Source organism: Dunckerocampus dactyliophorus, chromosome 2 (assembly GCF_027744805.1).
Source record: "Dunckerocampus dactyliophorus isolate RoL2022-P2 chromosome 2, RoL_Ddac_1.1, whole genome shotgun sequence".
NCBI lineage: Eukaryota > Metazoa > Chordata > Actinopteri > Syngnathiformes > Syngnathidae > Dunckerocampus > Dunckerocampus dactyliophorus.
Genome location: NC_072820.1, coordinates 46,151,549 through 46,167,223, shown reverse-complemented (window position 1 = coordinate 46,167,223; position 15,675 = coordinate 46,151,549). Strand labels below are relative to the sequence as shown.

The 15,675-nt window shown below is 38.8% G+C and overlaps 1 protein-coding gene across 3 annotated transcripts in view; it reads right to left on the bottom strand.

Annotated features, from left to right (window-relative positions):
* LOC129173221 (dynein axonemal heavy chain 9-like) overlaps positions 1-15,675 on the bottom strand; it is a 262,968-nt gene that overhangs the window by 208,499 nt on the left and 38,794 nt on the right. For all 3 annotated transcript variants that reach the window (XR_008567198.1, XM_054763939.1, XM_054763948.1), the window contains exons 15-21: positions 14,163-14,404; positions 13,925-14,060; positions 7,373-7,569; positions 7,024-7,286; positions 5,876-6,037; positions 2,393-2,615; positions 2,104-2,270 (exon numbers count right to left, since the gene is read on the bottom strand). Coding sequence is in view for 2 of the 3 variants with exons in the window: in XM_054763939.1 (XP_054619914.1) it covers positions 2,104-2,270; positions 2,393-2,615; positions 5,876-6,037; positions 7,024-7,286; positions 7,373-7,569; positions 13,925-14,060; positions 14,163-14,404 (1,390 nt within the window). In the remaining variant the exon portion in view is untranslated. The remainder of the gene's footprint in view (positions 1-2,103; positions 2,271-2,392; positions 2,616-5,875; positions 6,038-7,023; positions 7,287-7,372; positions 7,570-13,924; positions 14,061-14,162; positions 14,405-15,675) is intronic.

Sequence of the window (15,675 nt, the reverse complement as noted above, 5' to 3'; positions counted from 1 at the left end):
TATGAGAAACAAACAAAACAAAATAAAGTTGTAATTGTTGGAAAATTAGGTTGGGGAAACTCTCACAAAATTATGGGCATGAAGTCATAATTATAAGAAGAAAATTTTGCAAGAAGAAAGTTGAAATACTTGGAAAATGAACAGCAGAAATTAAAAAGCAGCTGCAATTTTACGAGAATAAAGTCGTAATATTTTGTGGAAAAATAAGCATTTTAGTAGCAAAGAGTTGAGATATTAAAGAAAATATATATACAGGGTCAGGCAAAATGATCTGACACATTTGTAGGTTAAATAAAAGGCAAATAAAGTAAAGAAACAAAAAAGTATTTTTATTTTCGAAAAGTACATATGCCATTTTTTTCATATAATGCCATTTTGCTTTGTTTCTTTATAATGCCATTGTTTTTTGTTTCTTTTTCAGTTGCTGCCATGAATTGGACTGGTGAGCATCGCGCTTTCATTGTGGAAACGTTTATCAAAACAAACGAATCTGTAACTGCAACACAACGAGCGTTCCGTTTGCACTTCAATCTTGGTAGACATGATCCCGTACCAGCTCCAAACGCCATCTTGTTATGGTTACCAACTTCAGAACTCCTGGATCTGCATTGAATGTGTGGACAATAATGGATCCCATTTGACTGATTTAATTTTTAAAACATAATGAAACAGAATGGCATTATATGTACTTTTCGAAAATAAAAACACTTTCTTGTTTCTTTACTTTATTTGCCTTTTATTTAACCTACAAATGTGTCAGAGCATTTTGCCTGACTCTGTATATATATTTCTTTTTTTGTAAGTCATACGTTTGTCTCTCGTTTATAGCGGTTAATTGGTTCCAGACCCGACCGCAATAAATTAATTTCCGCGATATAGGATTCAATGTTAATAAATATTTTCGTAGTTAGACCAGAGAAAACCTGTTTATGACTTTCCTGTTTATAACACACTGCGCAAATTTTACGGTGCAAGGACTTGAGACTACAGCTAGCGAGCTAGCAAGGTAGCAAGCAAACCAGTTACCCTCAAATTGATTTCTTCTAAACTTAAGAAGCCAAAAACTTACCACTTCCACACGGGATGGGAGGAGAAAAATGTTTTCACTCTATCATGTCGGACATTCCATGGCTGACTTCATGACTTCATGCAGTGTTAAGGTAATGTAATGTAAGGTAATGTATCAATGTTTTGTGTCATTACTGCCGTCTAGTGACCAGAACACTACATATTACTTGTATTTCAATATATTTTGACAAATAATAGACCGTAGCCTATCACATAACAGCGATCATTAATTAATTAATTAATTAATTTCCGAAAAACCTCGATATAGCGAGGGAGCGATAATCGAAATGCGATATTGCGAGGGACGACTGCAATATAAGAAACAAACAAAACAGAATAAAGTAATTTTTTGGAAAATTAGGTTCTGGGAAAAAGTTCTAATATTATGGGAATAAAGTCTTATAATATTACGAGAAGAAAATTTCTGAAGATTATTTATGAAGAAAGTTGAAATATTTGGACAAAGAAAAATAAAAAAGGCAAAAAATTTAGAAAAAAAAGACCAAAGTTCATTCCAATATGAACGTCTTAGCATATCTACATGCGTTGCTATACAAACTCAAAGTAGCAAAGATGCCCACGCTGGAAAATGTTTGGACACTCCTGACTTAAAAGGAACACTACTTAAAACATTTTGGTTCATTTAGCCATCTTTATGCTTGAAAATGCGTAATTTAAGCCAAAACTACGTAAAGCATGCATATTTTTGGACTAATAATAGACTGTACTCAACCACAAAACAGCAATGACTAATGAATTAATATATTTTGAAAAGCCATGGTAAAATGAAGTTGCAAAATTTGAAATGCGATGTGGCGAGGGATGACTGTACACGTTCCGACTTGCACTCAAACTTGACTTATCACACTTAGACTGAGGTCCTCCTGTCCTCTTAAAATGAAGCTACCAGAAAGCTAGTGGACTGTTCATGCCTTTTGTAAGAGGATAAGCTTACAAAATCAGCATGGGATCGAATAATAATTTCCTTCAATGTATCTCGGACACATAACCTTTTCAAAAGCAGTCTTTTGTTACCTGAAGGGTGCATTGTTGCGAAAGTGCTCCTTGAATGTGTGTTGCTCCACTTCAAACGAAACACACTTTCTCCGGAAACTTGCCACTTCAATGGCCTGTAGCGGGGCCACCTGCTGTTTGACGACCATAGCCTTCTTTTTCACATTGGTCCACTTTTCCGGCAATTCCTAAAGAAATGGATACAATGGGACCAAGATGGATGAATGAATAATTAATTGCATGGAGAGGGAGTGTTTCATTAAAGCTAAAAGACAGAAAATCGGACACTGACTGAATAATGGCTCCTTACTTCTAACTGTTTGTGTACGACGTCAGGAACGTCCTGTTCGTAGTCCTTTAGCAAAGCAACGGTTTGTTGCAGCGGTTCAAACATAGCATCTGCAGTGTGCTGTCTCTCCTTGACCGCCAGGAGGTGGCCGATGACTCCCACCAGTGCGTTGTAGTCCCCTTTGTCCACCTGCTGACCCAGCCCAGTCTCGGCCATGATGATGAAATTCTCAAGATCTGACAGACTAGAAAAAAATATCACTATTATTTAATAATCAATTACACCACTTGAATAGTATACCTTTTAGAAGCCGCACTACTTTGTAATCTTATGAGGCTTTTAACCAGAGGTGTGGATTCGGGTCATACGACTTGGACTTGGAGTCAAAATTTGGATCACTTTGGGCTCGACTTGCCAATATCATCAAAGACTTGCGACTCGACTTGGACTTTGACATCAATGACCCGGGATTTGACTCGGACTTGGGCTGAATCCCAGTTCCACCCCTTACCCCTTGTCTTAGCCCTCACCCCTAGGTTTTGCACGTTCACGAGAATCAAGCGGTGTCCCAATTCTCCTTAAATCAGTGCTTCTCAAATAGTGGGGGGTGAGAGGCAGGGAGTATTTTCAGTGTCAGTGCAGACCTGCCAACATTTACACATTTTTCATACTCAACATGCAATTTGACTCTTGAATACGCTTGCATGCTTCACAGCTCTCCATTTTTTTGCATTTTCCTGCAATCCATTTTCAGTTCAGTCTGTAAAGTAGAGATAAATAAATAGATATTGTCAGTTTCTCAGTAGTATTCCAAATTGGGGGAATCTGAAAACATTGCTGTCCCCCAGTGGGGGCATGACAGAAAATAAGTGAGAACCACTGTCTTAAATCAAGGGGTACGGGGTGAGTGCTGAAAGGTGTAAAGCCCCAGACACAAAGTGTGGTTAGGGACTAGACTTGAAACCTCGGGGTAGGCAGAGTAATTTGGATACTCCAGCTGCAGAGCGGAGACCGAAAGAAGTATATAAATGTGAATAATTAAGCCTGATTATTGATTTTCACATATTCTCTAGTAATAACTAGCCGGCGAGCACCGATATCTAACTTCATTGCAATCCAATGCATTTCATAAATGATTAAACATTGATGAGATAGCGACCGCACTAGCTTGTTAATTGTAAGTTGTATTTTAAAATGGCTCGCTAGCAATCTACTGAGCTGTACTGCGATGTTGGTGTTTTATATTAGCTATCTAAGCACTCATGTAAGGCAGCACATGGTAGTGAAGTCTGTTTGCTGTGAATTATAGCCACCCTCGTCCACCAACAATGATCATGGTGAGGTACATACAGTATGTTTATTGTATTCAGCATACAAAATCGATGGTCAGGAAGTGAACTCAGTGACAGCACACCGGATTATCAAAGTTTATTCAACTTTTGGAATCTAAACATGTCCTATTTTTTTTTTACCATTACTCAATATTTGTTTTCAGCACACTATTACTATCCTAAAATTACTATTATTATTATTATGTTTACAATGATTTAATAGCTGTCGCCCATCAATCATGCATATGTGTCATTCCTGCAGGAGATGCTGAGCCCACTGAAGTCATGAAGTCAGCCCTCTGCTACACCACACAGCACTCCAGGACCATTCAAAAGCTGCAATCCCAGTATGGAAAAGGCAAATGCAACACACAGTAATGCCATTGTGGACTTTCTTACAAAAGAATCTGAGCGAGAACATCAACGACAGAAGGAGATCGAGGCCACAACACCGAGGTTTGTAAACCTTCAAATAATGCTTGATAAGCTTTATACATTTGTTGATGTCCATAACGTTTGTTATATTGTTATTTCTGCTGTATTTCATATGTATAGTTGATACATTTTCTGTTTTTATGAATGTTGTTACAGTGCTGGTTGTAAGCTGGTATTTATTAGAGGTGCTTGTTGTTTTGCGACAAATGTCACAGTTTGTAAAAGTGTGTGCCTTTTATTAAAAACAGGTGCTGTGAGGCAGGCTTTGTAACATTGAAATAATGGAGAAATGTATGCACCTTACTTTATGTTAGGAAACATTCATCATCAACAGTTTAATTCTCTCATGTGCCTATGTCACAGCCAGCAAGCGGTGAAGGGTGATGACGTAATGAGAATCAACTGGTTTTCTTCGTGGCTTCTTCCCCTTGGCCCTTGGTTTCAAAGGATAGGGGAAGGGCTAAGACGAAGGGGAAGGGCTAAAATGAGATCCAGCCTTAGCCTGATGACTTGAAAATACTTGAGATTTTCAGTGAATGTGTTGAGTAAAATGTGTCCTCATTCAAAGTATTCAACTAACATGATTGTTATGTTTTGTTTTCCTTTTTCCCTTCTGCCTTATTGAATGCATCTGTTAACATCCAATCAGGTTTAAGAAGAAACGACGGCTGTGTGGATTACATAAATCCTGAATACTACGTCAGCACTCTTTTTTATTATCACACTGGTCTTATTTTATTGAAAAAAAATCTAACAATTCAAACGAATTCACTGTATTTGTCAAACTTACTACATTGTTAAATTAATAGATTGTCATATTGTTAAAATTGTTCAAATTAGCCTGTCACTTTGGACTTGTGAAATTCTCTTGGAGATGAATACTCTATCTATCGATCGATCGATCTGTCTATCTATCTTATGTATCTATCTATCTGTCTGTCTGTCTGTCACACAGAATTCATGTAAAAAATGTGGTTACATACATGTTACATTTTTCATTGTAAATGTATTCCTTATCTGAACTTGACCCTTTTTGTGTTTTTGAATTGAACATGGGATTTTCAATTTTAAGTCTAAAAGCCCGATAGCGATATTTTCCTAGCATGTTTTATATAAATTCATTGAAGAAATAGAATTGAATTGTAATATTTGAGACCCTACTACCCAATATAGTAGCAATAAACGCCTGTTGTTCCAGTGATCAAGTCTGGTGAATACTACATTCAGAATTAATTAAAACATGAATGGCTTATATTTGTATTTGACGTTTAGCCATTTTTTTCTTTAAATGCTTCATTTAGGCAAAATAATTGCTTAAATATGTGTTTTTTTTAGTAATAACAGGCCATATTCAGCCATGACACAGCATGGTTTATTCATTGATATAAGTTTGAAAAACCGAGTGATTGAGTGAAGCAGTGCAATGTGGTGATGGGTGACTGTACGTCACTTGGGGACTTAATGAGTTCAAGCCAAACACAAAGCTGTACAGTGACCATTTTGAGCATCTTATGGGTTAAAATAAATAAGGATTCTGCGATCAAAAAATACAAAATGTACAAGTTAATCAACCTGTACACTTACAGCACATGTATATAACGCAACGTAGTGTGACAAATATCACTTTGTACCACAATGTCCCACAGACATTAATAAATAAGAATATAATGAGCCAACATTATCAACCGTACCAAAATGAGTGAAGAAGTACGATGTCGTATATTAAACTGTACCCCACCTGTTGATTACGTGATCAATGAGGTGCTGTTTGAACATGAAGCTCCATTTCTTGACAATGTTGAGCAAGGCGATCTTCATACCGCGCCCATCTACCTGCATCCAGCGATGGAATACATGCACTGGCTCCAGACTCTGCAACTCCTCATAGATCTTCTCATACCTAAATCACAATGATATAAAAGTATTTAAATGTCAGACATCCTGTCTTCAACAACAACGGTTTCTAAGGTAAAATATAAAAGGTAAACCCAAAAGTAAGAAAACGTGGAAATCCTATCCTGGACTCCAGAGTTTAGAGTAATATTAACTTAAATATTATATATTATATATATATATATATATAATATATCAGAACTACTTTGAGAATCCTCTACCTCATTAATTAATTACAAATGTGATTAATTCTAATTGTAATTAAAGCTGCAAGCAGCGATGAACGGGCGCTCACACCGCCATGCAACTCAGGGTTCACATAAGTCGGAAGGCATGCGCATTCCATTTCCTGTTACCACTGGGACAAATTCAGGAAGTGACCAACGTATAGCTTCAGGTTGTGGTCTTCATTGTATGTACTAAATATGATGAAGGTCTGACCTTGTGGAACAGAGTTATTAACTTTTACAGTTAATTGTCTGATTGATCAAAGTTTGCTGCCATGCCCCGCCTACATCTTGTCAACAGTCTAAAATTCTTCGCAATATAACATTGCCCGTCTGCCTAGTATTCGTGATTTTCATTTGGGCTCATTTAGTCCAAGCCCCTAGGACTAGTAATTTGAAACACAACCCTTGGTTTTTGCCTAAAATTACTGCCAGAAACCAAAATGGCCGACTGGTTCTTGACACTTTTCCATGCGTCCCATCACGACTGACATCACCAAATTTGGTGACATTTTGTGAAGCTGGTGGAATAGGCTAATATTTTCCAAATGTAAAGGGGGCACTACTGTACTGAGTGAGTTTTGGTTGTTCGTGACCACTGAAATGTAACATTTTGCTGAGTTTTCATGAATGTTAAGGCCCTCAGTTTCAAAAGGAACTTCTCACAACGGTGCTCGGGTCCTAATAGTAATGTAGTGTGAGTGTAACTCTTCACAAAGATTGTCAAGCCCTAACAAATTAATCACCACAACAATGACAAACCCACCTATCCACCTGCTGCTTAAAGTCACGGAGTGCCGGTGGCCTTTCTGGAATAACACCGTCAGCTTGAACCTCCATCTCGTGGCTGGTCGGAGTGTGGCCATATCGGAGGAAGTGGCGCAAGACCTCCTTCCTGTCGTCGACATACAGATAGCTGTAACGCTCCAAAGAGCTGCGGAACACGCAGCATGTCGCCATGACGCTCTGGATGCGATCCATGAGGAGGTGACGCATGTCTGCTAAGTCAGTCATATCTTCCATGTCCGCCTGTGCAGGGAAAGCGTCAGAATGTAATGATATAGGAATGATTTGGGATTTTGAAGTTTCATGGCTGTAAGGGGGAACTTTAATACCTGGTAGTGAGGAAAGGCACAGTTCTGGGAGAGGCGGGGCACCAGTGAAGACACCCTGAACACATCATTGATGAGACTCTCCATCAGGTCAAACAAAGTGTCTCTTTCTCCAAACTCCAGAGAAGGAATGAACACCATGTCAGGAACTCTCAGATCCAGTTGGGCCTCAAAGAGGGGCACTGTAGCGTTTTTTTCATCTGGGCCACAACAGAAGGGAAGTGACAGATTGCTTAGGAATATAAAATGAAAGACATACTTTCATTAAACGGGGAATCTAAAGTCTAGACATATAATGTACAAGGGATGCTCCAATCAATCACCCACCGATAAGTATCGGCTGCTTTTCGTGAAAAATTAGGTGATCAGCATATGCCGATTAATGCCTTTCAACGCCCATAACAAAAGCCGATCACCTGTTGCAGCTCGCAGCAATCCATGCGAGCCGTGGTCTCTTGCCCTAACTAACGTCTTGGGCAGCGTCCTCTGCCCCCTTTCCTTTATGCTGCGCAAGCGTGCCAAAACAAAAACAATCATGTCTGCCAACATATGCCACAAAAACTAACTTGCGGGCGGAGCATGTTAAGAAGCTTTGGTTTAATACGACATTTGAAGAACAAACACTTGACGGACTATGGTGAGGTTTCGAGGCTCATCAATCAAACGGCAGTTAACGCAACCATGTGGACAACCCTCGCCCGTATGTGCGTGACAGTCAGAAGGCTAAGCTAATAACCCGAAAAATAATTGTATTCATTAGAAGAGATGACCAGCGTTTCTCAGCGGTGGAAGACACCGGGTTCGCCGAGTGCTCTCTCACTTACCTGGAAGGGCTACTTGAGCTCCACCGATGTACTCTCACATGGAAAGTCTGCTTAAAGACGGGCCCCCTGTCAGTCAAGGGATATTGGAATTGTCCTGATTTTTCCCGTTTATATGGCACCCCTGGCCAATAGCACGCCTCATTTTTTTTTTTTTTTAATGTTCACTGCAAAAACCAAATTTCAAGAAAGTAAAAAAAAAACTTTTATGCAACCATTTCTTTTTTTTTTCCTAAAAAGAAAAAATATCTTGTCTAACAATTTTCACTTTAGAAAAATCATCGGATATTAAGAAAGTATAGCTAACCAATTCTTATGAAGATATTTTTTGCCAGAAATTAGTTATTTTCTCTAATAACAAGCTAAAAATTGTATTTGGATTATTCTTCAGCAGCAGATTCAGAATATTTGTGTTAAATTAAGAGCAAACTCTGCTTACTAAGAACGTGCTCACACACAGAAACTACATCTAAATATTTGCTGATTTCGGAACAACACTGCAATTTTCACTTGAGAAAAATAATCTTATATTAAGAAAGTATAGCTAGACCATTTTTATGAAAATATTTTTTGCCAGAAATTAGTTATTTTTTTCTAATAACAAGTTAAAAACCTTATTTTGATTATTATTCAACAACAGATTAAGAATATTTGTCTTAAATTAAGATTAAAACTGGTTTCTAAACTTTCTAAATTTCAGATTGGACTCACAGACAGAACATATATGTAAACATTTGCTGATTTGGGATCAATGTGAAGGCTGCACAGCAAATTTCATTTCTTGAATTAAATCTCGTCATGAAATCTGTCTAAATGTGTAAAATTATGAAACTTGATTCAAGAAAATATGACTCTTTTTATCTAGTTTATAAATCTGAGAACTAATTAATTTACATGCAAATGTCAGGCCAAAATATAATTCTATTTATGACAATACAGTTTTCCTAAATTAAGTGAATCTTAGATACAATCACACATTTTTCTTTTTAAATAAAAAAAAAGTTATATCCATATAATATGCTTCATGCTTTTTGACAAGAAGTAACCAACATAACTAACATGCAGACAAGAAAAGATGTTAGCTGCATGGTGGCCGAGTGGTTAGATGTTAGCCCCACAACCGGAGTTCAAATCCCCATCGGAACGTGCACGCTCCCCCCGTGTACTGGCTGCCTTTCATATGCATGACAGGTTAATTGGAGACTTTAGAAATTGTAGGGAAATAGAATAAAACTCTTACGTCTAGAATATTTCAAAACATTTTTGCTTAAATCTTGCCTCATAAAAGCAAAGTTTATCTCAATTTAAGAGTTTAAGCAATGAAGGCGTCGTGTGTAGACTTTAATTACTGAGTCCGAGTTCGACATAAAAAAGCCGTCTTCTTACTTTGCAATGCCGCCCTAAAAAGATTCAATGACGGCCAAAACGGTAATATTCCCACTTTGCAATGCCGTGAATAGATTCTAAAATAGCCAAAAAACCTGAATAAAACATCTAAAATATCACTTAATTGCCGACTAATTAGAGATTAGAAGCCCATTCAATAAGAAAGGAGCGATGGTATTGTTAGTTTACGACGATCTTCGCACCTCATCCGCACTCAATTGTTCACGCACACACCCATTCATGACTGATTCACACGTATCCTCTACATATATCCTCGGGCTCGTTCACTAAAATTTTTATTTCTTGCTTTTAAAATCGTGTTTTAAAAAAATCAAAGATGGAAATTTGTGACGTTCTGCAGGACAGGAGCGAGCGTCCCCTGTCCTGCGCTCTTATTTGGTGGGCTGCGCCTTCTCCGGGGTGGAAGAGGCAGCCGCTTCATGCCTGGTGGCTGCGCAGCTGCGGTCAATTAACATTTGTGGCGGATAAAAGGCCAGCGGCGTCGAATGTGCGGCCCTGGTTCATTGTTGTTATTGATATTACTAGTTTCCTCACCGGAGCTGTTACCTAGATTTACCTACCTGTTTATGTGTCAACAGAGCGTTTTCCCCTATGTCTCTTGGTTTTGCTCCAGTCTTTTTGTGAATACATGTTAATATGTGTGCACACAAATTCAAAATGGCCACCAACCTGTCTATAGCGGCCACCTGTTTATAGCGGCCACTTTTGCCGTTTCCCTTCAGTGGCCGCTATAGACAGGTTTGACTGTATATACTCAACAAAAATATACAGTAAATGTGCCACCTCATGTTGCAGCATGATAATGCACGGCCCCGTGTTTGCAAGGATCTGTAAACAATTCCTGGAAACAGAAAGCATCCCATTACTTGCATGGCCATCATACTCAGCCGACATGTCACCCTTTGAGTATGTTTGGGATGCTCTGGATTGGTGTACACGGTATTAGAGACAAATGGTGGTCACAGAAGATCCTGACTGGTTTTCGGATCCCTCCGGATCATCTCCAATACAGTTAAACTGCACACTTTGGAGTGGCCTTTTATTGTGGCCAATCGAAGGCACACTTGCGCAACAATAATGCTGTCTCATCAGCATGTTGATATGCCACACTTATGACGTGGATAGATTATGAACCATGAATGATGAATGCAAACTAATACAGATTTGTGTACAATATTTGAGATATTGAGGCAGGTCTTTTGTGTACATAGAAAAAGTTTTAGGTCTTTGAGTTCAGCTCATGAAAAATGCCAGCAAAAACAAAAGTGTTGCGTTTATATTTATCTTGTGTGTAATATACTTACAGTGAAACTTTGGTTAGTGTCATTAATTCACTCCAGAAAGTCCAACTCTAACCAAAACGGATGTTGACCAGAACAATTTATCCCATAAGAAAAAATGTAAATCCAATTAATCTGTTCTAAAATGCCAAACATGTTAACACAAAACACATTTTTATAGTTTTACAATTATAGTTTGACATGCAGAAAACAACTCAAAATGCCAATAAAAAATGAGAGGCATAAATTAAAATGTAAGGTTACTTTTAACTTTCTGAAGAAATGATTATTGACGTGGCTGTTCCCAAATACACCACGTGGCAGCGAGATCCACACCTTCCTCTTCAACACCACATTCCTGTTTTGCCATTAGTTATTTCTTGAATCCAGTAGTGTTTTTCACCTCAATAACCCAACATGGAGCCAAGAAAGTTGCAAGTGCTAGTATTTTTATAAAGAAGGCGAGAAACTCTATTGACTTTTTTGAGAAATAATGCAATTAATAGAATGATTCTATTATTGAAAAATAACTAATGACAAAAAAGAAAGGTGGTGTTGAAGAGGAAGGTTGTTGATCTGGCTGCCACATCATGTCTTTGGGAACAGCCACGTCAAGAATCACGTCTTCAGTGAAGTTACAAATAACCTTCAAGGAAAACTGCACTTTTTTTAAAATTTTGCCCATCATCCACAATCCTTATGTCTTTCTCTTTTCTATCGCATTGGTATTGCTGATGACAGCCTGAATTTTACTCAGTATCGGATCGGAAACAAAATCAGTGGTACATGACTAGTTGTATCTGGATTACGGCCGCAAAAGTAGCCCGTGTTCTTATTTTTAGGATGATTATTATTATGTTATTATTATTGTGCATGTGAGATGAATTAAATCTGCAATAAAAGCCTGTTGTTCCGGCGATCAAGTCTGGCGCTTGTATGTTTCACCTGCTGAGTGACCTGTGTAGAATACTGCGCAATTTGAATGCATCTTCTTCATGCCTTATGTTTGTATTTTTCTTCATTCAGCCATTTTATGCTTGAAAATGTTTCATTTAGGCACAAAAAACTTACAAATTGCATCTTTTTTTTTTTTTTTTTTACTGATAGGCCGTATCCAACCACAAAAACAGCATGATGCATCAATATATTTCTGAAAAAACATAGAGTGAAACCGCAAACTATTCAAAACTTACAGTATATCTTTCTTGCTAACCTTTTGAAAAGAAATGATGCAACCTATCAATCTGCAATCAAATTTCAGTATTCCTCTTGTTATTGCTGCTCTCTGACACACTCACACTCTCACCTTATCCAATTCTCAATTACTCTAACAACAAAAGACACTGCAAGCCTTAGCATGTTATTGTGTCTTTCTGCTCTGATTGGTCTGTGGCCTTGTATGCAAACCAAAACTTAAATCCTGAAGGCACCCGACAATGTCCCTACTTGGACCTCATTTGCTGCAGTCTTAACATAGCATATGTACGCCCAGAGGAGAAAGAGGGAATAATTAGAGGAGAAGGACAGGAAGGACGCAGAAGCAGCAGTCTGGCAATGATTCTTGAAACATATTCCGGTCCAACTAAACAGGTTGACAATTCTCATGTCAGCAAGCTAGTACAGATCGATTTCATGCCCACTGGCAATAAAAGACTTGAGCAAAACCATGTTGCAAAAGAAGTTGTCCAAGGTTGTTCCAGTTTGACTGATGAAATGTCTGCGATGGACTGCAGTGGTTAGGAAAGATTGTCACTTTGATATTACAGTTTTTTTTCAGATTTGTGGAAGAACGACAAGGTATTTCAAACTGTGCGGCGTTTGCGTGTTCTCCCTGCTCTTGTGTGGATAATTCCCCCTATCTACTACGGTTTCTGCCCCCATGGTCCAATACCTGTACTGCGTGTTAATTGGAGAATGTAAATTGCTGCAGGTTTGAATGAGGGACTCTCTTAATGGCCACTTCGAAACCGCACAGTTTTGCCTATGAGCTATAAACACACATAGTTGTCCACTTCAAAGTAGTTGCAAAATGAAACACATCAATCATGGGCCCTCCGACATGCTAACAAACACAAAAAGCTGTTGGCCATGGTAAGGAGGTCCCTGTATTGGAGAGCAGAAGAAAATGCACCACTGTAATGCAGTCGTCCCTCGGTTCAAATATCACTCCCTCACTAAATCGCGATTTTTCAAAAAATAATGAACTAATAAATGATCACTGTTTCATTTATGAGTCATTACGAGTCAAAAAATATTGACAAGTTATATGTAGTAGTCTGGTCACTAGGCATCAGGAATTTTATGAGACATAACGCTAGATTATATTGCATCCCACACATCATGGAGAATGGCTACTGAGCCAGCAGAGCCAAGCCGACATGCCTTGGCTGAGAGGGACATGCTATGGCAGAGATCAATTGAAAAAAGGTTCTCTCATTCCGTGTGGAAGTGGTACGTTTTTGGCTTCTTTGTCCTTCTTCCCCTCTCAAGTTGAAACACTTTCATAAGTTTAGAATACTTGTTAGCTTGATTGCCCTCTATGCTAGCGGCAGCTATCTCTTATGTCCCTGTAGTGATCCCGTAGCCTGTGCGATGTATTGTAAACAAAGAATAATAGGAGTGTAAAAGTGATTATTGGGGTTTACAGGGGTCTAATAATGTTAAAACCCGTATTTAGAAAGTCATAAACTGGTTTTCTATGCTCTAACTACAAAAATATTCTGTTTATTAATACTGAATCCTAATTTGCGGAAATTCACTTATCGCGGCCGATGTGCATGTTTCAAACCCAGGCGGGTTTTTTACTGTAGATTTCTGAGCCCACGGTTTGCGGCAACATATTTTTCTTGGTTAGTGATGGCAAGCAGAAACATGTTTTCAACAGCTCCAGGCTCAAGTTGAACAGCAATGACCCAAACTCACAGTTCGCTAGGTTCAAGTTATCTCAGTCAGCCCAACTACTATGACATCCCTGCATACCCAGCTTTAAAGGTACAAAGATGTAATTTTTTCAGGCTATGTATGATGCAGTGTTTGGAACATCTTACCAGTGCTATCCAGGAAGAACCTGAGTGAACACTCTATGCAGTTATAAAATCCATCGATGACCATGTCGTCAATGTACTCCACATAGGCTTTCCATTCTTCCGAGGATGGTTCTGCTCTGAAAAGCTCAAGGTTCCTCTGAGAACACACCATTGGAAAATAAATTACTTTTAAGAGTCGTTAACCAATGTGATATTTCAAACAATCACAAAAGGAACCATTAAAGAACCATTTAATTACCTTTATCAGGAAGTGAATCTTCTCTCCAGATGATCGTATCATACTATAAAACCAGTCTAGCCTTTCGGCACGATCCTCCAGACTGAGCAGCGTATCTTTTTTGCCCTCCTTCCTGTCAAACATGGGACTTGCCCAGGACCTGATACAGATCTGAATGTCCTCCACATTGTCTTTGGCCCTTTTGAGTCGGCTCTCCAGGTCACACACAGTATCTCGCAACTCTTGAATATATTGCCAAATGCCTTAAGATAGGAGGGGTGTTTACAGTTCAGTTTAATTCTTGACCACAGTATTTGCATGAAGTGTTTTATAGTTCAGGATCATTGCAGGTCATTTATTATCATTTATCAGCCAAGAGATATTAATGAACTGCAGCAGACTTTATGCTAATCAAAGGGCCAGCGCATAGATTTACAGTTAATACCATTAAAAAGAAACACGGGTGCCTGCAGATCGATACTGCAAAATAGCTAACAATGCAAAACAAAGATACAGGGAGACAAACAGTTATTAGACTAAGCCAATCGAGGCCTCAGGCAGTTACTATTTACTAACTATGTACACAACAAATAGTGTCCCATTCCAAAAAAACATGTCTGTCCACCTTAATAGAGGTGACTAAAACATTATGGAACACCCAAATGGAAAAGTCAGGCCTCTATAGGCATGACGTCAGACAAGATGTTTGTCCTAACTTTTCCCCCTCTGATGGTTTACCCCCTCCATCAGCAAACAAACTGCCCGTGATGCTTTCCTCAACTGACGATGAGCTTTTGCACAACGATGCAAGGACGTTGTCATGTTTTCATTGCCTCCTTTACTTTTGCTTTCAAAGCGGGTCCCTTTGCTTTCATCCTACACCGAAAACCCAACAAAGGTGACAACACAATGATGAAATCTAGGCGGATATTATTGGTCCTAAGTCTGGTTTCCCTTGACCGATGTACACCATTCAAAGACCCGTATGTGGTTTAAAGTCTGTGCTTCCGATGCGAGCTGAAACGGAGCGTCAATGTGGCTATGTTGTCGTGCTGCACCACCTATCAGACACCTAACATAACAGACTACGGATCAGAGGTTGGGGACACCTGAGAGTTAAAACCTAACGATGCCCTTTTTGCCACGGCCACACCTTATCATCGAGGGTTACCGTAATTTACGGTGTATAAGCTGCTACTTTTTTGTCATGCTTTGAACCCTGCTACAGGCTTGTATAGTGATGCTGCTAAATTTATGGCTAAAAACTACATTTCGCATGATGCAGCTTCAGGAAGTAGTGACGCGGACGAGTGAAGTGGTAGCTGTTACTCCACAATCCGAACCGGAAACATGATCGGTCCTACGTCACTTTCTCCTTTCGCAATTTTTTTTATGAAAGCGCTTCTGCGACGTCATGTGCATGAACATAAATGTTTAATAACCATACTTCATATATGTAATACATTGGGGGGTTATTTTTATTGGGGGCAGGTTGTTTCTATCGTTTTTTTTCCACCAAGACTGTTCTACATAA